At 48.6% G+C, this 27,812-nt stretch overlaps 1 protein-coding gene across 6 annotated transcripts in view; it reads left to right on the forward strand.

Annotated features, from left to right (window-relative positions):
- The window catches only part of maptb (microtubule-associated protein tau b), a 709,263-nt gene that overhangs the window by 490,379 nt on the left and 191,072 nt on the right, over positions 1 to 27,812 (forward strand). For all 6 annotated transcript variants that reach the window (XM_085966675.1, XM_085966677.1, XM_085966678.1 and 3 more), the window contains 2 exons: positions 3,123 to 3,397; positions 10,670 to 10,762. In XM_085966675.1, the coding sequence (XP_085822801.1) occupies positions 3,123 to 3,397; positions 10,670 to 10,762 (368 nt within the window). The remainder of the gene's footprint in view (positions 1 to 3,122; positions 3,398 to 10,669; positions 10,763 to 27,812) is intronic.

The raw sequence follows: 27,812 nt of genomic DNA on the forward strand, positions 1-27,812 counted from the left end.
GTGCAACTGTACCCCAGTGAGAGTCAGTGTCTGTGAAACTGTACCCCTGTGAGAGTCAATGTCTGTGGAACGGTACTCCAGTGAGAGTCAGTGTCTGTGGAACTGTACCCCAGTGAGAGTCAGTGTCTGTGAAACTGTACCCCAGTGAGCGTCACTGTCTGTGCAACTGTAACCCAGTGAGAGTCAGTGTCTGTGGAACTGTACCCCAGTGAGAGTCTGTGTCTGTGGAACTGTACCCCAGTGAGAGTCAGTGTCTGTGGAACTGTACCCCAGTGAGAGTCAGTGTCTGTGGAACTCTACCCCAGTGAGGGTCAGTCTCTGTGAAACTGCACCACAGTGAGAGTCAGTGTCTGTGGAACTGTATCCCAGTGAGAGTCAGTGTCTGTGGAACTGTACCCCAGTGAGAGTCAGTTTCTATGGAACTGTACCCCAGTGAGAGTCGGTGTCTGTGGAACTGTACCCCAGTGAGTGTCAGTGTCTGTGGATCTGTACCCCAGTGAGAGTCAGTGCCTGTGGAACTGTACCCCAGTGAGAGTCAGTGTCTGTGAAACTGTACCCCAGTGAGCGTCAGTGTCTGTGGAACTGTACACCAGTGAGAGTCAGTGTCTGTGGAACTGTACCCCAGTGAGAGTCAGTGTCTGTGAAACTGCACCCCAGTGAGAATCAGTGTCTGTGGAACTGTACCCCAGTGAGAGTCAGTGTCTGTGGATCTGTACCCCAGTGAGAGTCAGTGTCTGTGGAACTGTACCCCAGTGAGAGTCAGTGACTGTGGAACTGTATCCCAGTGAGAGTCAGTGTCTGTGGAACTGTACCCCAGTGAGAGTCAGTGCCTGTGGAACTGTACCCCAGTGAGAGTCAGTGTCTGTGAAACTGCACCCCAGTGATAGTCAGTGTCTGTGGAACTGTACCCCAGTGAGAGTCAGTGTCTGTGGAAATGTACCCCAGTGAGAGTCAGTGTCTGTGGAACTGTACCCCAGTGAGAGTCAGTGTCTGTGGAACTATACCCCAGTGAGAGTCAGTGTCTGTGGAGCTCTACCCCAGTGAGAGTCAGTGTCTGTGGAACTGTACCCCAGTGAGAGTCAGTGTCTGTGGAGCTGTACCCCAGTGAGAGTCAGTATCTGTGGAACTGTACGCCAGTGAGAGTCAGTGTCTGTGGAACTGTACCCCAGTGAGAGTCAGTGTCTGTGGAACTGTACCCCAGTGAGAGTCAGTGTCTGTGGAACTGTACCCCAGTGAGAGTCAGTGTCTCTGGAACTGTACCCCAGTGAGAGTCAGTGTCTGTGGAGCTGTACCCCAGTGAGAGTCAGTGTCTGTCAAACTGTACCCCAGTGAGAGTCAGTGTCTGTGGAACTGTACCCCAGTGAGAGTCAGTGTCTGTGGAACTGTACCCCAGTGAGAGTCAGTGTCAGTTGGAACTGTACCCCAGTGAGTGTCAGTGCCTGTGGAACTGTACCCCAGTGAGAGTCAGTGTCTGTGGAGCTGTACCCCAGTGAGAGTCAGTGTCTGTGGAACTGTACCCCAGTGAGAGTCAGTGTCTGTGGAACTGTACCCCAGTGAGCGTCAGTGTCTGTGGAACTGTACCACAGTGAGAGTCAGTGTCTGTCGAACTATACCCCAGTGAGAGTCAGTGTCTGTGGAGCTGTACCCCAGTGAGAGTCAGTGTCTGTGGAACTGTACCCCAGTGAGAGTCAGTGTCTGTCGAGCTGTACCCCAGTGAGAGTGAGTATCTGTGGAACTGTACCCCAGTGAGAGTCAGTGTCTGTGGAACTGTACCCCAGTGAGAGTCAGTGTCTGTGGAACTGTACCCCAGTGAGAGTCAGTGTCTGTGGAACTGTACCCCAGTGAGAGTCAGTGCCTGTGGAACTGTACCCCAGTGAGAGTCAGTGTCTGTGGAGCTGTACCCCAGTGAGAGTCAGTGTCTGTGGAACTGTACCCCAGTGAGAGTCAGTGTCTGTGGAACTGTACCCCAGTGAGAGTCAGTATCTGTGGAACTGTACCCCAGTGAGAGTCAGTGTCTGTGAAACTGCACCCCAGTGAGAATCAGTGTCTGTGGAACTGTACCCCAGTGAGCGTCAGTTTCTGTGGATCTGTACCCCAGTGAGAGTCAGTGTCTGTGGAACTGTACCCCAGTGAGAGTCTGTGACTGTGGAACTGTACCCCAGTGAGAGTCAGTGTCTGTGGAACTGTACCCCAGTGAGAATCAGTGTCTGTGGAACTGTACCCCAGTGAGAGTCAGTGTCTGTGGATCTGTACCCCAGTGAGAGTCAGTGCCTGTGGAACTGTACCCCAGTGAGAGTCAGTGTCTGTGCAACTGCACCCCAGTGAGAGTCAGTGTCTGTGGAACTGTACCCCAGTGAGAGTCAGTGTCTGTGGAACTGTACCCCAGTGAGAGTCAGTGTCTGTGTAACTGTGCCCCAGTGATAGTCAGTGTCTGTGGAACTGTACCCCAGTGAGAGTCAGTGTCTGTGGAAATGTACCCCAGTGAGAATCAGTGTCTGTGGAACTGTACCCCAGTGAGAGTCAGTGTCTGGGGAACTATACCCCAGTGAGAGTCAGTGTCTGTGGAGCTGTACCCCAGTGAGAGTCAGTGTCTGTGGAACTGTACCCCAGTGAGAGTCAGTGTCTGTGGAGCTGTACCCCAGTGAGAGTCAGTATCTGTGGAACTGTACCCCAGTGAGAGTCAGTGTCTGTGGAACTGTACCCCAGTGAGAGTCAGTGTCTGTGGAACTGTACCCCAGTGAGAGTCAGTGTCTGTGGAACTGTACCCCAGTGAGAGTCATTGTCCCTGGAACTGTACCCCAGTGAGAGTCAGTGTCTGTGGAACTGTACCCCAGTGAGAGTCAGTGTCTGTGGAGCTGTACCCCAGTGAGAGTCAGTGTCTGTCGAACTGTACCCCAGTGAGAGTCAGTGTCTGTGGAACTGTACCCCAGTGAGAGTCAGTGTCTGTGGAACTGTACCCCAGTGAGAGTCAGTGTCTGTGTAACTGTACCCCAGTGAGAGTCAGTGTCTGTGGAGCTGTACCCCAGTGAGAGTCAGTGTCTTTCAGATGAGGGGAAATTATTAGCAGAAACAATTGGTGTTATTATTTTGCTCTAATGTGTGTTTTCTGTCGTGTTTCTCAGGGGATTCACCGGCTAAGCCAGGAGCTGGTGGCAGTGGGTGCAGCAGTCCAGGCACTCCCGGAACCCCCGGCAGCCACTCACGCACACCATCCCAGCAGCCTGCAGGAGCAAACAAAGCGATAAAGAAAGTGGCTGTTGTGCGCACTCCTCCTAAATCTCCGGCTTCTTACAAGACGCGGAGTGCTCCTGCTGCTGTGCCCATGCCAGATCTGACGAACATCAAATCAAAGATCGGATCCACAGAGAACATTAAACACACCCCCGGCGGGGGCAAGGTAACTCTCGAGATGGAGAGTGAGGAAATTGAATCAGAGACTAAGGTCCAGAACTTAAATAAAGGGAATTACGAGGGTATGAGACGGGAATTGGGTAAGATTGATTGGGTGGTGTTTCTGGGGGGATTGACAGTGGATAGACAATGGCAAGCATTCAAAGATAGAATGGAAGAATTCCAGAACATGTTTATACCGGTTTGGCATAAAAATAAACCTAAAAAGGTGGCTCAACCGTGGATAACGAGGGAAATTAGGGACAGCATAAAATCAAAAAAAAGGGCATATCAACTGGCAAAAAAAAGCACCAGACCGGAAGATTGGGGGCAGTACAGGATACAGCAAAAGAGGACAAAGGGATTAATCAGGAAGGGGAAAATAGAATACGAAAGTAAACTTGCAGCAAACATAAAGACAGACTGCAAAAGCTTTTATCGGTATATCAGGAGGAAAAGACTGGTAAAATCCCAAGTCGGTCCCTTGCAGTCCGATTCGGGAGAATATATAATGGAGAATAAGGAAATGGCAGACCAATTAAACTCATACTTTGGTTCTGTATTCACAAAGGAGGACACAAATAACCTCCCAGGAATATCGGCAAACATAGGGACTAATGAGAGGGAGGAGCTGACAGAAATTAGTATCTCTAGGGATATGGTGTTGGGTAAGTTGAGGGGACTGAAGGCCGACAAATCCCCGGGGCCTGATAAACTACATCCTAGGGTACTTAAGGAGGTGGCCCTGGAGATAGCAGATGCTCTAAGGATCATCTTCCGGAACTCCATTGACTCGGGAACAGTACCCGTGGATTGGAGGGTAGCTAATGTTACCCCAATATTTAAAAAGGGGGGTAGAGAGAAAGCAGGGAATTATAGACCAGTAAGCCTTACATCGGTTGTGGGCAAAATGCTAGAGTCCATTATTAAGGATAAAATAGCGGAGCACTTGACAAATGGGGAAAGGATCGGACAGAGTCAACATGGATTTACAAAGGGTAAATCGTGTTTGACTAATCTGCTGGAATTTTTTGAGGAAGTAACTGGTAAAATAGATGGGGGAGAGCCAGTGGATGTGGTGTACCTTGACTTCCAGAAAGCCTTCGATAAGGTTCCACACAAAAGATTATCATGCAAAATTAAGGCTCCTGGGATTGGGGGCAAAGTATTAACGTGGATAGAGAACTGGCTGGCGGATAGAAAACAGAGAGTTGGAATAAACGGCTCGTTTTCGGAGTGGCAGGCAGTGACCAGCGGGGTGCCGCAAGGATCTGTCCTGGGACCCCAGCTGTTCACAATATATATAAATGATCTGGATCAGGGAATTGGATGCAATATTTCCAAATTCGCTGACAACACTAAACGAGGAGGAGGGGTGGGCTCTGATGAGGATGTCAGGAGGCTACAGTGCGATTTGGACAGGTTGGGGGAATGGGCGGATACGTGGCAGATGCACTATAATGTGGATAAATGCGAGGTTATCCACTTTGGGGGTAAAAACAGGAGGGTAGATTATTATCTAAATGGCAATAGATTGGGAGATGGGGAAGTGCAGAGGGACCTGGGTGTTCTTGTGCACCAGTCACTGAAGGAGAGCATGCAGGTGCAACAGGCGATTAAGAAGGCAAATGGTATGTTGGCCTTCATATCAAGGGGGTTCGAGTATAGGAATAGGGATACCTTACTACAGCTGTACAAGGTGCTGGTGAGACCGCATCTGGAGTATTGTGTACAGTTTTGGTCGCCCCATCTGCGGAAGGATGTTCTTGCCATGGAAAGAGTGCAGCAGCGATTCACCAGGCTGATACCTGGAATGGCGGGAATGACCTACGAGGAGAGATTGAATAGTTTGGGCTTGTACTCACTGGAGTTTAGAAGATTGAGAGGGGATCTCATCGAAACATATAAAATTATGGCAGGCCTGGACAGGCTGAATTCAGAGAGAATGTTTCCAATGGCAGGGGAGCACAGAACCAGGGGCCACAGTCTAAAAATAGCAGGCAAATCATTTAAAACAGAGATGAGGAAGAATTTCTTCACTCAAAGAGTGGTGAGCCTGTGGAATTCCCTGCCACAGAGGGCTGTGAAGGCTAATTCAATAAATATTTTCAAGAGAGAATTGGATATATTTCTGAAGGCTAAGGGGATTAAGGGTTACGGAGAAAAGGCGGGGACGGGGTACTGAACTGGTAAGATCAGCTAAGATCTCAGACGAAGATCAGCCATGATCTCATTGAATGGCGGAGCAGGCTCGAAGGGCCGAATGGCCTACTCCTGTTCCTATCTCTATGTTTCTATGTTTCTATGTCTCTGCTTTTGTAATCTACTGGGCCAGATCTGCATCTGCTTCTGAGGGCGGAGAGAGACAGAGAGAAGCATCAGGTCAAAACCAGTAGGGTATTCAGGAGTAAACAAAGCACTGGGCTCATTTCTAGAGGGATAGAATAGAAAAGCAGAGAAGTTATGCTAAACTTGTATAGATCCTCCGTTAAACTGCACTTGGAGTAGAGTGAACAGTTCTGATCTCCATATTATAAAGTGGATACAGAGGCACTGGAGAAAGTACAAATAAGATTTACTAGAATAATGCAGAACTGCGAGGTTCTACCTATCAGGAAAGTGTGAACAGGCTGGGGCTCTTTTCTCTAGAAAAGAGAAGACTGAGGGGTGACCTGATCGAGGTCTGTAAGATTATTAAAGGGTTTGATAGGGTGGAGGTATAGAAGATGTTTCCACTTGCGGGTGAAATCAGAACTCAGGGCCACAAATATAAGATAGTTACTAATAAATCTAATGGGGAATTCAGGAGAAACTTCTTTACCCAGAGAGTGCTGAGAATGTGGAACTCGCTACCACAGGGAGTGGTTGAGGCAAATACCACAGATGCATTCAAGGGGAAGCTAGATAAGCATATGAGGGAGAAAGGAATAGGAGGATATGTTGATGCGGTTTGATGAAGAATGGTGGGAGGAGGCCGTGTGGAGCATAAACATCGACATAGACCAGTTGGGCCAAATGCCCTGTTTCTGTGCTGTAACTACTGTGTATGTACTATGTAATGGGCGGGAGAGAAAGGGACGAGGGGTTAGAAAAGGACAGGGAGAAAAAGTATGAGGGTTACAGATAGAGAAAGAGAAACAGGTCAAGCGGTTAGAGATAGAGAGAACGGGTTAGAGATGGAGAGAAGGGGGTTAGAGATGGAGAGAACGGGTTAGAGATGGAGAGAACAAGTTAGAGATGGAGAGAACGAGTTAGAGATGGAGAGAACAAGTTAGAGATGGAGAGAACAAGTTAGAGATGGAGAGAATGAGTTAGAGATGGAGAGAACAAGTTAGAGATGGAGAGAACGAGTTAGAGATGGAGAGAACGGGTTAGAGATGGAGAGAATGAGTTAGAGATGGAGAGAACGAGTTAGAGATGGAGAGAACGAGTTAGAGATGGAGAGAAGGGGTTAGAGATGGAGAGAATGAGTTAGAGATGGAGAGAACGAGTTAGAGATGGAGAGAACGAGTTAGAGATGGAGAGAAGGGGTTAGAGATGGAGAGAATGAGTTAGAGATGGAGAGAAGGGGTTAGAGATGGAGAGAAGGGGTTAGAGATGGAGAGAAGGGGTTAGAGATGGAGAGAACGAGTTAGAGATGGAGAGAACGAGTTAGATTGCACCCAGGGCTACTTCCTAGATCACTGGGGTCTATTTCGACTGTTGGGTGACTGATCAAGTGAATGCGATGGTCAGCCACCCGATCTGGCAATGAAGAGATTCCCCACCCCCCTGCGATTTTGAGACCACGGCATCATTTAAATCCGGCGGGCGCGCTGCGGCGAGCTCTCGGTGCTGCTGATCAGATTAGGCCTCAGGATGGGGCCGGGCCAGCTGTCAGGCAGCGAGGTCGGGGAGGGGGGGGTTGCAGATGTGAGACTAGGAGAATAAATGGGAAATAGTGACCAGGCCCAAATTAATGGTAGGAAAGTTAGCAAATCTTCAAATGTGAAACAAATATAAATATATTCCTGTAAGGGAAAAGAGGTGGCAACAAAAAATAGAATTTCAAGGATAAATGAAGAGGTTACACCTAATACCTTAAAAGGGAGGCGTATAATATAACCACTAAAGATAATCATGGGGAATATAGAAAGTGTAGTGGGGAGGGGTAAAGGAAGATTAGAAGGGCTAAAAGGGATTATGAATAAAGACCTGCACATCAGTAAAAGGAAATAGTGAGGGCCCTAGTAAGCACCAGAAAAGTAAAAGAGTATTTAACAGGAGGGTCAGACCATTGAGGGATGATGGAGCATTCCAGCTAGTTCAAGTCTCCTGTGCCTGGAGGAACATGAGGTAACCCACTGCTTCCACTGCTGCCTGTCCAGAGCAAGATACTTGGTTCCGATTGACTGATTACCTTCCCCTAATCCAGCAAGTCGCCGGTCTCCGCAGTTGATGTTAACATTTCGGTCTCTGGGTTTCTTCCATAACAGAAGACATTTTTACGTGGACAGGTCATTAGCCTGAATCACAAACCCTCTACCAGTTGGGCAGGGCACTGCCTTTAGTCTGGCTCCTATCTTTCAACCTGTCTGGCTTGGCTGATCCTACCAGGAGTCATACTCCCGGCAGCATCTTTCTTAGGATCACAGGAGCACGCAAGACGTCCCACCAGGTCAAGGGGCAGATCCTGGGGAAGGAAGGAGGTGTGGCAGATATATTAAATATTATTTTGCATCAGTTTTTACAAATGAGGGGTGGGAGTGAAATTTTGGTTTGGCATTAGGCAGAGAGAGCATAGGCTTGTAAATTCCTGGGGCCTGCTCCACAGGGCAGATCTTGACTTTGTGTAAAACTAGAATGGAAATAAAAATGGGGAGAGATTTTAAACAAGCTGCCAACTCGCCATTACCCATTTCACACTATCGTGCCAAGTCAAGATCTACCCCACAATGTAAATGAGGTGGGGAACCATTTGTTAGGCCACAGTTAGAGTCCTGTGGGCAGGTTTGGGTCCCATGATAGAATGGATATTAAAGCCATATTACCCTGATTTTAACTCCAGGTGGGTTTCGAGCTCACCCGCTGCTCCAGGATTGAGACCTGGATTATGTTAACCCCCGGGCCTCATTTCAATCCCACCATCTGACTTTCGTCCTGCTCCAATCGCTAAGTCTACAGGAAGCGGCGGGAAATCGCGCAGTTCAGAGGCTGACTCAAGGCAAGTGGTGGGATTGGCTTCTGTGGCCATTTCACGGGTGTCTTGTGATCGGGGGAGGGGTGCGATTACAGCTGGGGAAGCCTGAGCCCAGAGACACTCCTGCTCCTTCTGGCCCACAAGGAAGGAAACTAAAAACACTTACCTGTTTGGACCTCTTCTCATTGACTCCTCATCCAGCTGTCTTCACCTGGTGAGAAAGTTATAGCGGCTTCCCTGCTCAGGTCTGAATTAAACTTGCAGTCGGTTCTCTGACGAGGTGTATGTAAAGAAGGACCCTCTGGTTTTGGGCGGGTGTCCTTGATGCCTGAAAATTTGGAACAGTAGGTTCCTGGCGGCCTTCTGGTGGGTAAGTAACCCAATTTTAATGGAACACCCAGCTGGTTTCCGCGAAGTGGGCAGGGTTAAAATCACCCCCATAGAGAGCGTACAGTGTAAATTCACCAGAATGATGCCAGGGAAACTATAGTTACAAGGAGAGATGAGAAAACTGAGACTATGGCCTGGAATTTGCGGTCAGTGGTGAAGTGACGGTGACCACCGCAGACCTTGAAGAAAGCTGCCCAAAAAGATTTTGCGATATCTGTAGTGAAAACTTCAGCTTTCTTGATGCTAAATTGATTGTAGTGCTGTCAAAGGGGGATCCCAATGTACATTAGCAGTGATGCCATCAAGTTATCTAAGCAGCCAATCAAATTGAAGAATTCTCACACAGCAAACCAGGAAATAAAAAGCACTGATTATCTGCACATTTTACAGGGAGTGAAATAAAGATTGGGACATACACATGGGGTTAAGATTGAAGCTGAAATATCATAAACAAATTTTAATTAAAAAAAAATATTTATTTATTATTTTAAAAACCTAGTCATTTTTTATCATAATGGAGAAATTTGACATTCTACAAATATAAAATTAGTTTTTCAGGGCCAGAACAGTTGTTCAGTAGTCAATATCCTGTTAAAACCTTAGTTACGCCTCTTTCAACAAGGCTTAAAATTTTATGGGTTGTTTAACAACGATATTAGAGCGGAAAAGTGGAAGTTTTCATCAGTTCAAGTGATTTCACTGATTGCCGGTTATGGGGAGTTCCACAGAGCAGCCTGTGGCAGAGCAGGGAATGACTGACCACCATTCCAGGATTTCCGCGTTTATCTGCACATGCGCTAAATCCTGAGGTTATGGTCAGTTTCAGAGGGGTAATGCTGGTGAACACTGACAGTTTCGCCAGCATTACCACCACAAAATCCAAGCCTATTTCTACTGGAGCAGAGAAGACTAAGGGGAGAGTCAGTAGAGGTTTTTAAAATTATGAACGGTTTTGATAGCGTGACAAGGGAAATACCATTTGCTCTGGTTGGGGAATCAGACCAACTTATGATATTGAAGGACTGTAAAAGATTAGCTGGTCCATCAAGACTGCCCCACACCAAGATGGCCGGAGCTTCATGGCCAATCAGTTTAAAATGGTCACTGAGACAGTGAGGTTGGGAGAAATGGAATGCTTTGTCACAGAGAATGGTTGAGGCAGAAGCCAATGCATCTTTTAAGGGGAAATTGAATAAATATTTGATACAGGGCTATAGGGAGAGAATGAGGCAATGGGGTTAGTTTTGGATTGCTGTAGCAATGAGCTGGTACAGGCACAATGGGCCGAATGGCCTTCTTCTGTGCTGTACATTTCTATAGTTCTATTGACCAGCTTTTGCTGATTCTCACTGATGGCTGTGTCTGGTGAGAGGACTGGGTCCTTGTCATGTGAGCTGGGGTGTAGGAGTCAGGCTGCAGTTGGAGGAAGCGCAACAGAGCAACAAGGGCAGAGTGAGAGACAGGGAGCCTGTGCACACCCACTTAGTTAATATTCACACTAGGTCATCCCCAGGCAGAACCTATGAGAGTAGAGAAACCCTGGACCTGGCCTTTAGATAGAGCACTGACTGTGTGTGTAGACTATGCACACACCATCCTAGTACTGCAAAGCACCTTTCATTATCACAACTTTTATGTCACACAAGTTTATCCTTGAGACTGATTACTTTGCCTGTGATTACTTTGACTCTTTTTCTAAAACTGCTGCAGATACAAATCGTACACAAAAAGGAAGATTACAGCACTGTGCAGTCTAAGTGTGGGTCCAAGGACAAGATCAGGCATGTTCCAGGAGGAGGCAATGTAAGTACAGGGATAACACTGTTCAGTGTCATTAACACAGGTTTTGAGTGTCCCAGTGCATGAGAGTCCCACAGTGTCCCAGTGTGTGAGATTCCAGTGTATCCCAGTGTATGAGATTCCCATTGTGTGAGATTCCCAGTGTCGCAGAGTGTGAGATTCCAGTGTGTCCCAGTGTGTGAGATTCACTGTGTCACATTGTGTGAGAATCCCTGTGTCACATTGTGTGAGAATCCCTATGTCACAGTGTGTGAGAATCCCTGTGTCACATTGTGTGAGAATCCCTGTGTCACATTGTGTGAGAATCCCTGTGTCACATTGTGTGAGAATCCCTGTGTCACATTGTGTGAGAATCCCTGTGTCACATTGTGTGAAAATCCCTGTGTCACAGTGTGTGAGAATCCCTGTGTCACATTGTGTGAGATTCACTGTGTCACATTGTGTGAGAATCCCTGTGTCACATTGTGTGAGAATCCCTGTGTCACATTGTGTGAGAATCCCTGTGTCACATTGTGTGAGAATCCCTGTGTCACAGTGTGTGAGATTCCCTGTGTCACATTGTGTGAGAATCCCTGTGTCACATTGTGTGAGAATCCCTGTGTCACATTGTGTGAGAATCCCCGTGTCACATTGTGTGAGATTCCCTGTGTCACATTGTGTGAGATTCCCTGTGTCACATTGTGTGAGAATCCCTGTGTCACATTGTGTGAGATTCCCTGTGTCACAGTGTGTGAGAATCCCTGTGTCACATTGTGTGAGATTCCCTGTGTCACATTGTGTGAGATTCCCTGTGTCAGTGTGTGAGATTCCAGTGTCTCCCAATGTGTGAGATTTCCTATGTGTCCCTGTGTGTGAGATTCCAGTGTGTCCCAATGTGTGAGATTTCCTATGTGTCCCAGTGTGTGAGATTCAAGTGTGTCCCAGTGTGTGAGATTCCCTGTGTCCCAGTGTGTGAGATTCCCTGTGTCCCAGTGTGTGAGATTCCCTGTGTCCCAGTGTGTGAGATTCCAGTGTGTCCCAGTGTGTGAGATTCCCCTGTGTCCCAGTGTGTGAGATTCAAGTGTGTTCCAGTGTGTGAGATTCCCTGTGTCCCAGTGTGTGAGATTCCCTGTGTCCCAGTGTGTGAGATTCCAGTGTGTCCCAGTGTGTGAGATTCCCCTGTGTCCCAGTGTGTGAGATTCAAGTGTGTTCCAGTGTGTGAGATTCCCTGTGTCCCAGTGTGTGAGATTCCCCTGTGTCCCAGTGTGCGAGATTGCCAGTGCCGGAATGTGTGAGATTCCAGTGTGTTCCAGTGTGTGAGTTTACCCCTGTGTCCCAGTGTGTGAGATTCCCCATTTCCCAATGTGTGAGATTCCTCTGTGTCCCAGTGTGTGAGATTCCCAGTGTCTCAATGTGTGAGATTCCAGTGTCCCACTTTGTAAGATTCCTATGTGTCCCAGTGTGTGAGATTCCAGTGTCCTTGTGTGTGAGATTCCAGTGTCCCAGTGTCTGAGATTCCCAGTGTCCCAGTGTGTGAGATTCAATGTGTCCCAGTGTGTGAGATTTGTCCTACTTCCCAGTGTGTGAGATTTGTGCAATGTCCCAGTGTGTGAGTTTCCTCCAGTGTTCCAGTGTGTGAGATTACTTGTGTCCTAGTGTGTGAGATTCCCAGTGACCCAGTGTGTGAGATTCCCTGTGTCCCAGTGGGTCAGATTTCCAGTGCCCCAGTGTGTGAGATTTGTCATGCAATTTCCCAGTGTGTGATATTCCACACTGTCCTGTTGTGTGAGATTTCCCAGTGTCCCAGAGTGTGAGATCCCCAGTGTGTGAGATTCCCAGTGTTTGACATCCCCAGTGTGTGAGATTTCCCAGTGTGTGAGTTCCCAGTGTATGAGATTCCCAGTGTGTGAGATTCCCTGTATGTGTGATTCCCCAGTGTGTGATATTCCCAGTGTGTGAGATTCTAGTCTGTGAGATTCCCCAGTCTGTGAGATTCCTCAGTGTGTGAGATTCTAGTCTGTGAGATTCCCCAGTCTGTGAGATTCCTCAGTGTGTGAGATTCCCATTGTGTGAGATTCCCATTGTGTGAGATTCCCAGTGTGTGAGATTACCAGTGTGTGAGATTACCAGTGTCGCAGGGTGTGAGATTCCCAGGGTGTGAGATTCCCAGAGTGTGCGATTCCCAGTATGTGAGATTCCCCAGTGTGTGAGATTCCCAGTGTGTGAAATTCAAAGTGTGTGAGATTCCCAGTGTGTGAGATTCCGCAGTGTGTGAGATTCCCAGTGTCCCAGAGTGTGAGGTTCCCAGAGTGTCAGATTCCCAGTGTGTGAGATTCCCAGTGTGTGAGATTCCCAGTGTTTGACATCCCCAGTGTGTGAGATGTCTCAGCGTGTGAGATTTCAGTGTGTGAGATGCCCAGTGTGTGAGATTCCCAGTGGTTGAGATTCCCAGTGTGTGAGATTTCCCACGCTGTGAGATTCCAGTGTGTCAGATTCCCAGGGCGTGAGATGCCCAGTATGTGAGATTCCCCAGTGTGTGAGATTCCCAGTGTGTGAGATTCCCAGTGTCCCAGTTTGTGAGATTCCCAGTGTTTGAGAATCCCAGTGTGTGAAATTCAAAGTGTGTGAGGTACGCAGTGTTTGAGATTCCCAGTGTGTGAGATTCCCCAGTGTGTGAGATTCCCAGTGTGTCCCAGTGTGTGAGATTCCCTGTGTCCCAGTGTGTGAGATTCCCTGTGTCCCAGTGTGTGAGATTCCAGTGTGTCCCAGTGTGTGAGATTCCCTGTGTCCCAGTGTGTGAGATTCCAGTGTGTCCCAGTGTGTGAGATTCCCTGTGTCCCAGTGTGTGAGATTCCTGATGTATCCCTGTGTGTGAGATTCCAGTGTATTCCAGTGTATGAGATTCCCATCGTGTGAGAATCCTGGTGTCGTAGGGTGTGAGATTCCCAGTGTGTCCCAGTGTGTGAGATTCCCTGTGTCCCAGTGTGTGAGATTCCCTGTGTCCCAGTGTGTGAGATTCCAGTGTGTCCCAGTGTGTCAGATTCCCTGTGTCCCAGTGTGTGAGATTCCAGTGTGTCCCAGTGTGTGTGTTTCCCTATATCCCAGTGGCTGAGTTTCCCTGTGTCCCAGTGTGTGAGATTCCCTCTGTGTCCCAGTGTTTGAGATTCCCTGTGTCCCAGTGTGTGAGATTCCCTCTGTGTCCCAGTGTGTGAGATTCCCTGTGTCCCAGTGTGTGAGTTTAGCCCTGCATCCCAGAGTGTGAGATTCCCAGTGTCCAAGTGTGTGAGATTCCCTGTTACCAAGTGTGTGAGATTCTAGTGTGCCCCAGTATGTGAGATTCCCAGTGTCCCAGTGTGTGAGATTCCCCTGTGTCCCAGTGTGTGAGATTCCCCTGTGTCCCAGTGTGTGAGATTGCCAGTGTCCCAATGTGTGAGATTCCAGTGTGTCCCAGTGTGTGCGTTTACCCCTGTGTCCCAGTGTGTGAGATTCCCCATTTCCCAGTGTGTGAGATTCCCAGTGTCTCAATGTGTGAGATTCCAGTGTCCCACTTTGTGAGATTCCAGTGTCCCTGTGTATGAGATAAGAACATAAGAAATAGGAGCAGGAGTAGGCCAATCGGCCCCTCGAGCCTGCGCCACCATTCAATAAGATCATGGCTGATCTGATCCTAACCTCAAATCTACTATCACTCTACATCCTTCCCAAACCCATGTGATCTCCTGGGAGAGGCGAAAAACCAGATAAAAAACCCAATGGCCAATTTGGGAGAAAAAAATCTGGGAAATTCCTCTCTGACCCATCTAGGCGATCGAAACTCGTCCAGGAGATCACTCTCCCTATATTTTCTACAGTACTTACCTTCTGTAAAAGGTGACCTTCACCCCAGCCAGGAACAGGAATAGAACCATCTCCTGAAATCTAACACATAATTAGAACACAAGAAGTAGAAGCAGAACCAGGCTACACAGCCCCTGGGCTGTGAGATTCCCATTGTGTGAGATTCCCAGTGTGTGAGATTCCCAGTGTGTGAGATTCCCAGTGTGTGAGATTCCCAGTGTCCCAGGGTGTGAGATTCCCAGAGTGTGATATTCCCGGGGTGTGAGAATCCCAGTATGTGAGATTCCCCAGTGTGTGAGATTCCCAGTGTGTGAGATTCCCAGTGTCCCAGTGTGTGAGATTCCCAGTGTTTGAGAATCCCATTGTGTGAAATTCAAAGTGTGTGAGATTCCCAGTGTGAGATTCCCAGTGTGTGAGATTCCCCAGTGTGTGAGATTCCTGGTGTCCCAGAGTGTGAGATTCCCAGCGTGTGAGGTTCCCAGCGTGTGAGATTCCCCAGTGTGTGAGATTCCCAGTGTGTGAGATTCCCAGTATCCCAGGGTGTGAGATTCCCAGGGTGTGAGATTCCCAGGGTGTGAGATTCCCAGTATGTGAGATTCCCCAGTGTGTGAGATTCCCAGTGTGTGAGATTCCCAGTGTCCCAGTGTGTGAGATTCCCCACTGTGTGATATTCACAGTGTGTGAGTTTCCAGTGCATGAGTTTTCCCCAGTGTGTGAGATTCCCAGTGTGTAATATTCCAGTATGTGAGGTTCCCAGTGTGTCAGGTTCCCAGTGTGTGAGATACCCAGTTTGTGAGATTCCCCAGTGTGTGAGATTCCCAGTGTGTGATAATCCCAGTGTGTGAGATTCCCCAGTGTGTGACATTCCCCAGTGTGTGAGATTCCCCAGTGTGTGAGATTCCCCAGTGTGTCAGATTCCCAGTGTGTGAGATTCCCAGTGTCCCAGTGTGTGAGATTCCCAGTGTCCCAGTGTGGGAGATTCCCAGTGTGGGAGATTCCCCAGTTTTTGGGATGCCCAGTGTGTAAAATACCCAGTGTGTGAGATTTCCAATGCGTGATACTCCCAGTGTGTGAGATTCCCAGTGTGTGAGATTCCCCAGTGTGTGAGATTTGGGGTGTCCCAGTGTGTGTGATTCCCCAGTGGGTGAGATTCCCAGTGTGTGAGATTCCCCAATGTGTGAGATTCCCAGTGTGTGAGATTCCCAGTGTGGGAGATTCCCCAGTTTTTGGGATGCCCAGTGTGTAAAATACCCAGTGTGTGAGATTTTCAATGCGTGATACTCCCAGTGTGTGAGATTCCCAGTGTGTGAGATTCCCAGTGTGTGAGATTCCCCAGTGTGTGAGATTTGGGGTGTCCCAGTGTGTGTGATTCCCCAGTGGGTGAGATTCCCAGTGTGTGAGATTCCCCAGTGTGTGAGATTCCCAGTGTGTGAGATTTTGCAGTGTTTGAGATTCCCAGTGTGGGAAATTCCCAGTCTGTGAGATTTCCAGTGTGTGATATTCCCAGTTTTTGACATTCCCCAGTGTGTGAGATTCCCCAGTGTGTGAGATTCCCAGTGTGTGTGATTCCCAGTGTGTCAGATTCCCAGTGTCCTAGTGCATGAGATTCCCAGTGTGTAAGATTCTCAGTGTGTGAGCTTCCCAGTGTTTGAGATTCCCCAGTGTGTGAGATTCCCAGTGTCCCAGTGTGTGAGGTTCCCAGTGTCTGAGATTTCCAGTGTGTTAGATTTCCAGTGTGTGTGATTCCCAGTGTGTGAGATACCCAGTGTCCCAGTGTGTGAGATTCCCAATGTGTGGGATTCCCAGTGTGTTTGATTACCCAGAGTGTGAAATTCCCAGTCTTTGAGATTGCCAGTGTCCCAGTGTGTGAGATTCCCAGTGTGTGAGATTGCAGTGTACGAGATTCCCAGTATGTGAGATTCCCAGTTTGTGAGATTCCCCAGTGTGTGAGATTCCCAGTTTTGAGATTCCGAGTGTGTGAGACTCCCAGTGTGTGAGATCCCCAGTGTGTGAGATTCCCAGTGTGTGAGATTCCAGTGTGAGAGATTCCCAGCGTGTGAGATTCCCAGTTTGTGAGATTCCCAGTGTGTGAGATTCCCAGTGTGTGAGATTCCCAGCGTGTGAGGTTCCCAGTGTCCGAGATTTCCAGTGTGTGTGATTCCCAGTGTGTGAGATTCCCAGTGTCCCAGTGTGTGAGATTCCCAATGTGTGAGATTGCAGTGTGCGAGATTCCCAGTTTGTGAGATTCCGAGTGTGTGAGACTCCCAGTGTGTGAGATTCCCAATGTGTGAGATTCCCGGTGTGTGAGATTCCAGTGTGAGAGATTCCCAGTGTGTGAGATTCCCAGTGTGTGAGATTCCCAGTGTGTGAGATTCCCCAGAGTTTGAGATTCCCAGTGTCCCAGTGCATGAGATTCCCAGTGTATGAGGTTCCCAGTGTGTTAGATTCCCAGTGTGGGAGATTCCCCAGTGTTTGAGGTGTCCGGTGTGTGAAATTCCCAGTGTGTGAGATTTCCAGTGTGTGATAATCCCAGTGTGTGAGATTCCCCAGTGTGTGACCTTCCCCAGTGTGTGAGATTCCCCAGTGTGTGAGATTCCCCAGTTTGTGAGATTCCCAGTGTGTGAGATTCCCCACTGTGTGTGATTTGGGGTGACCCAGTATGTGTGATTTCCCCAGTGTGTGAGATTCCCCAGTGTGTGATATTCCCAGTGTGTGAGATTCCCAGTGTGTCAGATTCCCAGTGTGTGAGATTCCCAGTAAGTGAGGTTCCGCAGTGTGTGAGATTCCCAGTGTGTGAGATTTCCAGTGTGTGAGATTTCCAGTGTGTGAGATTCCCAGTGTGTGAGATTCCAACTGTGTGAGATTCCCAGTGTGTGAGATTCCCAGTGTGTGAGATTCCCCAGTGTTTGAGATTCCCAGTGACCCAGTGTGTGAGATTCCCAGTTTTTGAGATTCCAAGTGGTGAGATTCCCCAGTGTGTGATATTCACAGTGTGTGAGATTCCTTTGCGTGAGATTTCCCCAGTGTGTGAGATTCCCCATGTGTAATATTCCAGTGTGTGAGCTTCCCAGTTTGTGAGAGACCCAGTGTGTGAGATACCTAGTGTTTGAGATTCCCAGTGTTTGAGATTCCCAGTGTGTGAGATTCCCAGTGTATGAGATTCCCAGTGTGTGAGGTTCCCAGTGTGGGAGCTTCCCCAGTGTTTGAGTTGCCCAGTGTGTGAGATTTCCAGTGTGTGATACACCCAGTGTGCGAGATAGCCAGTGTGTGAGATTCCCCAGTGTTTGAGATTCCCCAGTTTGTGAGATTCCCCAGTGTGTGTGATTCGGTTTGACCCAGTGTGTGATTCCCCAGTGTGAGATTCCCAGTGTGTGAGATTCCCCAGTGTGTGATGTTCCCAGTGTGTGAGATTTTGCCGTGTTTGAGATTCCCAGTGTGGGAAATTCCCAGTGTGTGAGATTTCCAGTGTTTGATATTGCCCATGTTTGAGATTCCCCAGTGTGTGAGATTCCCCAGTGTGTGAGATTCCCAGTGTGTGTGAATCCCAGTGTTTCAGATTCCCAAGAGTGTGAGATTCCCAGTGTGTGAGATTCCTAGTGTGTGAGATTCCCAGTGTGTGAGATTTCCAGTGTGTCTGATTCCCATTGTGTGAGATTCCCAGTGTCCCAGTGTGTGAGATTCCCAATGAGTGGGATTCCCAGTGTGTGAGATTACACAGTGTGTGAAATTCCCAGTCTTTGCGATTGCCAGTGTCCCAGTGTGTGAGATTCCCAGTGTGTGAGATTCCCAGTATGTGTGACTGCAGTGTGCGAGATTCCCAGTTTGTGAGATTCCGAGTGTGTGAGACTCCCAGTGTGTGAGATTCCCCACTGTGTGATATTCACAGTGTGTGAGTTTCCAGTGCATGAGTTTTCCCCAGTGTGTGAGATTCCCAGTGTGTAATATTCCAGTGTGTGAGGTTCCCAGTGTGTCAGGTTCCCAGTGTGTGAGATACCCAGTTTGTGAGATTCCCCAGTGTGTGAGATTCCCAGTGTGTGAGATTCCCAGTGTGTGAGGTTCCCAGTGTCTGAGATTTCCAGTGTGTTAGATTTCCAGTGTGTGTGATTCCCAGTGTGTGAGATTCCCAGTGTCCTAGTGTGTGAGATTCCCAATGTGTGAGATTGCAGTGTGCGAGATTCCCAGTTTGTGAGATTCCGAGTGTGTGAGACTCCCAGTGTGTGAGATTCCCAATGTGTGAGATTCCCGGTGTGTGAGATTCCAGTGTGAGAGATTCCCAGTGTGTGAGATTCCCAGTTTGTGAGATTCCCCAGTGTGTGAGATTCCCAGTGTGTGAGATTCCCAGTGTGTGAGACTCCCAGTGTGTGAGATTCCCCACTGTGTGATATTCACAGTGTGTGAGTTTCCAGTGCATGAGTTTTCCCCAGTGTGTGAGATTCCCAGTGTGTAATATTCCAGTATGTGAGGTTCCCAGTGTGTCAGGTTCCCAGTGTGTGAGATACCCAGTTTGTGAGATTCCCCAGTGTGTGAGATTCCCAGTGTGTGACATTCCCCAGTGTGTGAGATTCCCCAGTGTGTGAGATTCCCCAGTGTGTCAGATTCCCAGTGTGTGAGATTCCCAGTGTCCCAGTGTGTGAGATTCCCAGTGTTTGAGAATCCCACTGTGTGAAATTCAAAGTGTGTGAGATTCCCAGTGTGAGATTCCCAGTGTGTGAGATTCCCCAGTGTGTGAGATTCCCGGTGTCCCAGAGTGTGAGATTCCCAGAGTGTGAGGTTCCCAGTGTGTGAGATTCCCCAGTGTGTGAGATTCCCAGTTTTTGACATCCCCAATGTGTGAGATTGCTCAGCGTGTGAGATTTCAGTGTGTGAGATGCAAAGTGTGTGAGATTCCCAGTGGTCGAGATTCCCAGTGTGTGAGATTTCCCACTCTGTGAGATTCCAGTTTGTCAGATTCCCAGTGTGTCAGATTCCCTGCATGTGAGATTCCCCAGTGTGTGATAGACCCAATGTGTGAGATTCCAGTGTGTGAGATTCCCCATTGTGTGAGATTCCCATTGTGTGAGATTCCCAGTGTGTGAGATTCCCAGTGTGTGAGATTCCCAGTGTGTGAGATACCCAGGGTGTGAGATTCCCAGTGTGTGAGATTCCCAGTGTGTGAGATACCCAGGGTGTGAGATTCCCAGGGTGTGAGATTCCCAGTGTGTGAGATTTCCCAGTGTGTGTGATTCGGGGTGACGCAGTATGTGTGATTTCCCCAGTGTGTGAGATTCCCCAGTGTGTGATATTCCCAGTGTGTGAGATTCCCAGTGTGTCAGATTCCCAGTGTGTGAGATTCCCAGTGAGTGAGATTCCCAGTGTGTGTGATTCGGTTTGACCCAGTGTGTGATATTCCCAGTGTGTGAGATTCCCAGTGTGTGAGATTCCCCAGTGTGTGATGTTCCCAGTGTGTGAGATTCCCAGTGTGTGAGATTCCCCAGTGTGTGATGTTCCCAGTGTGTGAGATTTTGCCGTGTTTGAGATTCCCAGTGTGGGAAATTCCCAGTGTGTGAGATTTCCAGTGTTTGATATTGCCCATGTTTGAGATTCCCCAGTGTGTGAGATTCCCCAGTGTGTGAGATTCCCAGTGTGTGTGAATCCCAGTGTTTCAGATTCCCAAGAGTGTGAGATTCCTAGTGTGTGAGATTCCCAGTGTGTGAGATTTCCAGTGTGTCCGATTCCCATTGTGTGAGATTCCCAGTTTGTGAGATTCCCCAGTGTGTGAGATTCCCAGTGTGTGAGATTCCCAGTGTGTGAGACTCCCAGTGTGTGAGATTCCCCACTGTGTGATATTCACAGTGTGTGAGTTTCCAGTGCATGAGTTTTCCCCAGTGTGTGAGATTCCCAGTGTGTAATATTCCAGTATGTGAGGTTCCCAGTGTGTCAGGTTCCCAGTGTGTGAGATACCCAGTTTGTGAGATTCCCCAGTGTGTGAGATTCCCAGTGTGTGATAATCCCAGTGTGTGAGATTCCCCAGTGTGTGACATTCCCCAGTGTGTGAGATTCCCCAGTGTGTGAGATTCCCCAGTGTGTCAGATTCCCAGTGTGTGAGATTCCCAGTGTCCCAGTGTGTGAGATTCCCAGTGTTTGAGAATCCCACTGTGTGAAATTCAAAGTGTGTGAGATTCCCAGTGTGAGATTCCCAGTGTGTGAGATTCCCCAGTGTGTGAGATTCCCGGTGTCCCAGAGTGTGAGATTCCCAGAGTGTGAGGTTCCCAGTGTGTGAGATTCCCCAGTGTGTGAGATTCCCAGTTTTTGACATCCCCAATGTGTGAGATTGCTCAGCGTGTGAGATTTCAGTGTGTGAGATGCAAAGTGTGTGAGATTCCCAGTGGTCGAGATTCCCAGTGTGTGAGATTTCCCACTCTGTGAGATTCCAGTTTGTCAGATTCCCAGTGTGTCAGATTCCCTGCATGTGAGATTCCCCAGTGTGTGATAGACCCAATGTGTGAGATTCCAGTGTGTGAGATTCCCCATTGTGTGAGATTCCCATTGTGTGAGATTCCCAGTGTGTGAGATTCCCAGTGTGTGAGATTCCCAGTGTGTGAGATACCCAGGGTGTGAGATTCCCAGTGTGTGAGATTCCCAGTGTGTGAGATACCCAGGGTGTGAGATTCCCAGGGTGTGAGATTCCCAGTGTGTGAGATTTCCCAGTGTGTGTGATTCGGGGTGACCCAGTATGTGTGATTTCCCCAGTGTGTGAGATTCCCCAGTGTGTGATATTCCCAGTGTGTGAGATTCCCAGTGTGTCAGATTCCCAGTGTGTGAGATTCCCAGTGAGTGAGATTCCCAGTGTGTGTGATTCGGTTTGACCCAGTGTGTGATTCCCCAGTGTGAGATTCCCAGTGTGTGAGATTCCCCAGTGTGTGATGTTCCCAGTGTGTGAGATTTTGCCGTGTTTGAGATTCCCAGTGTGGGAAATTCCCAGTGTGTGAGATTTCCAGTGTTTGATATTGCCCATGTTTGAGATTCCCCAGTGTGTGAGATTCCCCAGTGTGTGAGATTCCCAGTGTGTGTGAATCCCAGTGTTTCAGATTCCCAAGAGTGTGAGATTCCTAGTGTGTGAGATTCCCAGTGTGTGAGATTTCCAGTGTGTCCGATTCCCATTGTGTGAGATTCCCAGTGTCCCAGTGTGTGAGATTCCCAATGAGTGGGATTCCCAGTGTGTGAGATTACACAGTGTGTGAAATTCCCAGTCTTTGCGATTGCCAGTGTCCCAGTGTGTGAGATTCCCAGTGTGTGAGATTCCCAGTATGTGTGACTGCAGTGTGCGAGATTCCCAGTTTGTGAGATTCCGAGTGTGTGAGACTCCCAGTGTGTGAGATTCCCCACTGTGTGATATTCACAGTGTGTGAGTTTCCAGTGCATGAGTTTTCCCCAGTGTGTGAGATTCCCAGTGTGTAATATTCCAGTGTGTGAGGTTCCCAGTGTGTCAGGTTCCCAGTGTGTGAGATACCCAGTTTGTGAGATTCCCCAGTGTGTGAGATTCCCAGTGTGTGAGATTCCCAGTGTCTGAGATTCCCAGTGTGTGAGGTTCCCAGTGTCTGAGATTTCCAGTGTGTTAGATTTCCAGTGTGTGTGATTCCCAGTGTGTGAGATTCCCAGTGTCCTAGTGTGTGAGATTCCCAATGTGTGAGATTGCAGTGTGCGAGATTCCCAGTTTGTGAGATTCCGAGTGTGTGAGACTCCCAGTGTGTGAGATTCCCAATGTGTGAGATTCCCGGTGTGTGAGATTCCAGTGTGAGAGATTCCCAGTGTGTGAGATTCCCAGTTTGTGAGATTCCCCAGTGTGTGAGATTCCCAGTGTGTGAGATTCCCAGTGTGTGAGATTCCCCACTGTGTGATATTCACAGTGTGTGAGTTTCCAGTGCATGAGTTTTCCCCAGTGTGTGAGATTCCCAGTGTGCAATATTCCAGTATGTGAGGTTCCCAGTGTGTCAGGTTCCCAGTGTGTGAGATACCCAGTTTGTGAGATTCCCCAGTGTGTGAGATTCCCCAGTGTGTGAGATTCCCCAGTGTGTGAGATTCCCAGTGTGTGATAATCCCAGTGTGTGAGATTCCCCAGTGTGTGACATTCCCCAGTGTGTGAGATTCCCCAGTGTGTCAGATTCCCAGTGTGTGAGATTCCCAGTGTCCCAGTGTGTGAGATTCCCAGTGTTTGAGAATCCCATTGTGTGAAATTCAAAGTGTGTGAGATTCCCAGTGTGAGATTCCCAGTGTGTGAGATTCCCCAGTGTGTGAGATTCCCGGTGTCCCAGAGTGTGAGATTCCCAGAGTGTGAGGTTCCCAGTGTGTGAGATTCCCCAGTGTGTGAGATTCCCAGTTTTTGTCATCCCCAATGTGTGAGATTGCTCAGCGTGTGAGATTTCAGTGTGTGAGATGCAAAGTGTGTGAGATTCCCAGTGGTCGAGATTCCCAGTGTGTGAGATTTCCCACTCTGTGAGATTCCAGTTTGTCAGATTCCCAGTGTGTCAGATTCCCTGTATGTGAGATTCCCCAGTGTGTGATAGACCCAATGTGTGAAATTCCAGTGTGTGAGATTCCCCATTGTGTGAGATTCCCATTGTGTGAGATTCCCAGTGTGTGAGATTCCCAGTGTGTGAGATTCCCAGTGTGTGAGATACCCAGGGTGTGAGATTCCCAGTGTGTGAGATTCCCAGTGTGTGAGATACCCAGGGTGTGAGATTCCCAGGGTGTGAGATTCCCAGTGTGTGAGATTCCCCAGTGTGTGTGATTCGGGGTGACCCAGTATGTGTGATTTCCCCAGTGTGTGAGATTCCCCAGTGTGTGATATTCCCAGTGTGTGAGATTCCCAGTGTGTGAGATTCCCCAGTGTGTGAGATACCCAGGGTGTGAGATTCCCAGTGTGTGAGATTCCCAGTGTGTGAGATACCCAGGGTGTGATATTCCCAGTGTGTGAGATTCCCAGTGTGTCAGATTCCCAGTGTGTGAGATTCCCAGTGAGTGAGATTCCCAGTGTGTGTGATTCGGTTTGACCCAGTGTGTGATTCCCCAGTGTGAGATTCCCAGTGTGTGAGATTCCCCAGTGTGTGATGTTCCCAGTGTGTGAGATTTTGCCGTGTTTGAGATTCCCAGTGTGGGAAATTCCCAGTGTGTGAGATTTCCAGTGTTTGATATTGCCCATGTTTGAGATTCCCCAGTGTGTGAGATTCCCCAGTGTGTGAGATTCCCAGTGTGTGTGAATCCCAGTGTTTCAGATTCCCAAGAGTGTGAGATTCCTAGTGTGTGAGATTCCCAGTGTGTGAGATTTCCAGTGTGTCCGATTCCCATTGTGTGAGATTCCCAGTTTGTGAGATTCCCCAGTGTGTGAGATTCCCAGTGTGTGAGATTCCCAGTGTGTGAGACTCCCAGTGTGTGAGATTCCCCACTGTGTGATATTCACAGTGTGTGAGTTTCCAGTGCATGAGTTTTCCCCAGTGTGTGAGATTCCCAGTGTGTAATATTCCAGTATGTGAGGTTCCCAGTGTGTCAGGTTCCCAGTGTGTGAGATACCCAGTTTGTGAGATTCCCCAGTGTGTGAGATTCCCAGTGTGTGATAATCCCAGTGTGTGAGATTCCCCAGTGTGTGACATTCCCCAGTGTGTGAGATTCCCCAGTGTGTCAGATTCCCAGTGTGTGAGATTCCCAGTGTCCCAGTGTGTGAGATTCCCAGTGTTTGAGAATCCCACTGTGTGAAATTCAAAGTGTGTGAGATTCCCAGTGTGAGATTCCCAGTGTGTGAGATTCCCCAGTGTGTGAGATTCCCGGTGTCCCAGAGTGTGAGATTCCCAGAGTGTGAGGTTCCCAGTGTGTGAGATTCCCCAGTGTGTGAGATTCCCAGTTTTTGACATCCCCAATGTGTGAGATTGCTCAGCGTGTGAGATTTCAGTGTGTGAGATGCAAAGTGTGTGAGATTCCCAGTGGTCGAGATTCCCAGTGTGTGAGATTCCCCACTGTGTGATATTCACAGTGTGTGAGTTTCCAGTGCATGAGTTTTCCCCAGTGTGTGAGATTCCCAGTGTGCAATATTCCAGTATGTGAGGTTCCCAGTGTGTCAGGTTCCCAGTGTGTGAGATACCCAGTTTGTGAGATTCCCCAGTGTGTGAGATTCCCAGTGTGTGATAATCCCAGTGTGTGAGATTCCCCAGTGTGTGACATTCCCCAGTGTGTGAGATTCCCCAGTGTGTCAGATTCCCCAGTGTGTCAGATTCCCAGTGTGTGAGATTCCCAGTGTCCCAGTGTGTGAGATTCCCAGTGTTTGAGAATCCCATTGTGTGAAATTCAAAGTGTGTGAGATTCCCAGTGTGAGATTCCCAGTGTGTGAGATTCCCCAGTGTGTGAGATTCCCGGTGTCCCAGAGTGTGAGATTCCCAGAGTGTGAGGTTCCCAGTGTGTGAGATTCCCCAGTGTGTGAGATTCCCAGTTTTTGTCATCCCCAATGTGTGAGATTGCTCAGCGTGTGAGATTTCAGTGTGTGAGATGCAAAGTGTGTGAGATTCCCAGTGGTCGAGATTCCCAGTGTGTGAGATTTCCCACTCTGTGAGATTCCAGTTTGTCAGATTCCCAGTGTGTCAGATTCCCTGTATGTGAGATTCCCCAGTGTGTGATAGACCCAATGTGTGAGATTCCAGTGTGTGAGATTCCCCATTGTGTGAGATTCCCATTGTGTGAGATTCCCAGTGTGTGAGATTCCCAGTGTGTGAGATTCCCAGTGTGTGAGATACCCAGGGTGTGAGATTCCCAGTGTGTGAGATTCCCAGTGTGTGAGATACCCAGGGTGTGAGATTCCCAGGGTGTGAGATTCCCAGTGTGTGAGATTCCCCAGTGTGTGTGATTCGGGGTGACCCAGTATGTGTGATTTCCCCAGTGTGTGAGATTCCCCAGTGTGTGATATTCCCAGTGTGTGAGATTCCCAGTGTGTCAGATTCCCAGTGTGTGAGATTCCCAGTGAGTGAGATTCCCAGTGTGTGTGATTCGGTTTGACCCAGTGTGTGATTCCCCAGTGTGAGATTCCCAGTGTGTGAGATTCCCCAGTGTGTGATGTTCCCAGTGTGTGAGATTTTGCCGTGTTTGAGATTCCCAGTGTGGGAAATTCCCAGTGTGTGAGATTTCCAGTGTTTGATATTGCCCATGTTTGAGATTCCCCAGTGTGTGAGATTCCCCAGTGTGTGAGATTCCCAGTGTGTGTGAATCCCAGTGTTTCAGATTCCCAAGAGTGTGAGATTCCTAGTGTGTGAGATTCCCAGTGTGTGAGATTTCCAGTGTGTCCGATTCCCATTGTGTGAGATTCCCAGTTTGTGAGATTCCCCAGTGTGTGAGATTCCCAGTGTGTGAGATTCCCAGTGTGTGAGACTCCCAGTGTGTGAGATTCCCCACTGTGTGATATTCACAGTGTGTGAGTTTCCAGTGCATGAGTTTTCCCCAGTGTGTGAGATTCCCAGTGTGTAATATTCCAGTATGTGAGGTTCCCAGTGTGTCAGGTTCCCAGTGTGTGAGATACCCAGTTTGTGAGATTCCCCAGTGTGTGAGATTCCCAGTGTGTGATAATCCCAGTGTGTGAGATTCCCCAGTGTGTGACATTCCCCAGTGTGTGAGATTCCCCAGTGTGTGAGATTCCCCAGTGTGTCAGATTCCCAGTGTGTGAGATTCCCAGTGTCCCAGTGTGTGAGATTCCCAGTGTTTGAGAATCCCACTGTGTGAAATTCAAAGTGTGTGAGATTCCCAGTGTGAGATTCCCAGTGTGTGAGATTCCCCAGTGTGTGAGATTCCCGGTGTCCCAGAGTGTGAGATTCCCAGAGTGTGAGGTTCCCAGTGTGTGAGATTCCCCAGTGTGTGAGATTCCCAGTTTTTCACATCCCCAATGTGTGAGATTGCTCAGCGTGTGAGATTTCAGTGTGTGAGATGCAAAGTGTGTGAGATTCCCAGTGGTCGAGATTCCCAGTGTGTGAGATTTCCCACTCTGTGAGATTCCAGTTTGTCAGATTCCCAGTGTGTCAGATTCCCTGCATGTGAGATTCCCCAGTGTGTGATAGACCCAATGTGTGAGATTCCAGTGTGTGAGATTCCCCATTGTGTGAGATTCCCATTGTGTGAGATTCCCAGTGTGTGAGATTCCCAGTGTGTGAGATTCCCAGTGTGTGAGATACCCAGGGTGTGAGATTCCCAGTGTGTGAGATTCCCAGTGTGTGAGATACCCAGGGTGTGAGATTCCCAGGGTGTGAGATTCCCAGTGTGTGAGATTTCCCAGTGTGTGTGATTCGGGGTGACCCAGTATGTGTGATTTCCCCAGTGTGTGAGATTCCCCAGTGTGTGATATTCCCAGTGTGTGAGATTCCCAGTGTGTCAGATTCCCAGTGTGTGAGATTCCCAGTGAGTGAGATTCCCAGTGTGTGTGATTCGGTTTGACCCAGTGTGTGATTCCCCAGTGTGAGATTCCCAGTGTGTGAGATTCCCCAGTGTGTGATGTTCCCAGTGTGTGAGATTTTGCCGTGTTTGAGATTCCCAGTGTGGGAAATTCCCAGTGTGTGAGATTTCCAGTGTTTGATATTGCCCATGTTTGAGATTCCCCAGTGTGTGAGATTCCCCAGTGTGTGAGATTCCCAGTGTGTGTGAATCCCAGTGTTTCAGATTCCCAAGAGTGTGAGATTCCTAGTGTGTGAGATTCCCAGTGTGTGAGATTTCCAGTGTGTCCGATTCCCATTGTGTGAGATTCCCAGTGTCCCAGTGTGTGAGATTCCCAATGAGTGGGATTCCCAGTGTGTGAGATTACACAGTGTGTGAAATTCCCAGTCTTTGCGATTGCCAGTGTCCCAGTGTGTGAGATTCCCAGTGTGTGAGATTCCCAGTATGTGTGACTGCAGTGTGCGAGATTCCCAGTTTGTGAGATTCCGAGTGTGTGAGACTCCCAGTGTGTGAGATTCCCCACTGTGTGATATTCACAGTGTGTGAGTTTCCAGTGCATGAGTTTTCCCCAGTGTGTGAGATTCCCAGTGTGTAATATTCCAGTGTGTGAGGTTCCCAGTGTGTCAGGTTCCCAGTGTGTGAGATACCCAGTTTGTGAGATTCCCCAGTGTGTGAGATTCCCAGTGTGTGAGATTCCCAGTGTCTGAGATTCCCAGTGTGTGAGGTTCCCAGTGTCTGAGATTTCCAGTGTGTTAGATTTCCAGTGTGTGTGATTCCCAGTGTGTGAGATTCCCAGTGTCCT

This window comes from Somniosus microcephalus, chromosome 24, assembly GCF_052327205.1.
Source record: "Somniosus microcephalus isolate GS21.2 chromosome 24, FLI_Smic_1.0, whole genome shotgun sequence".
Taxonomy (NCBI): domain Eukaryota; kingdom Metazoa; phylum Chordata; class Chondrichthyes; order Squaliformes; family Somniosidae; genus Somniosus; species Somniosus microcephalus.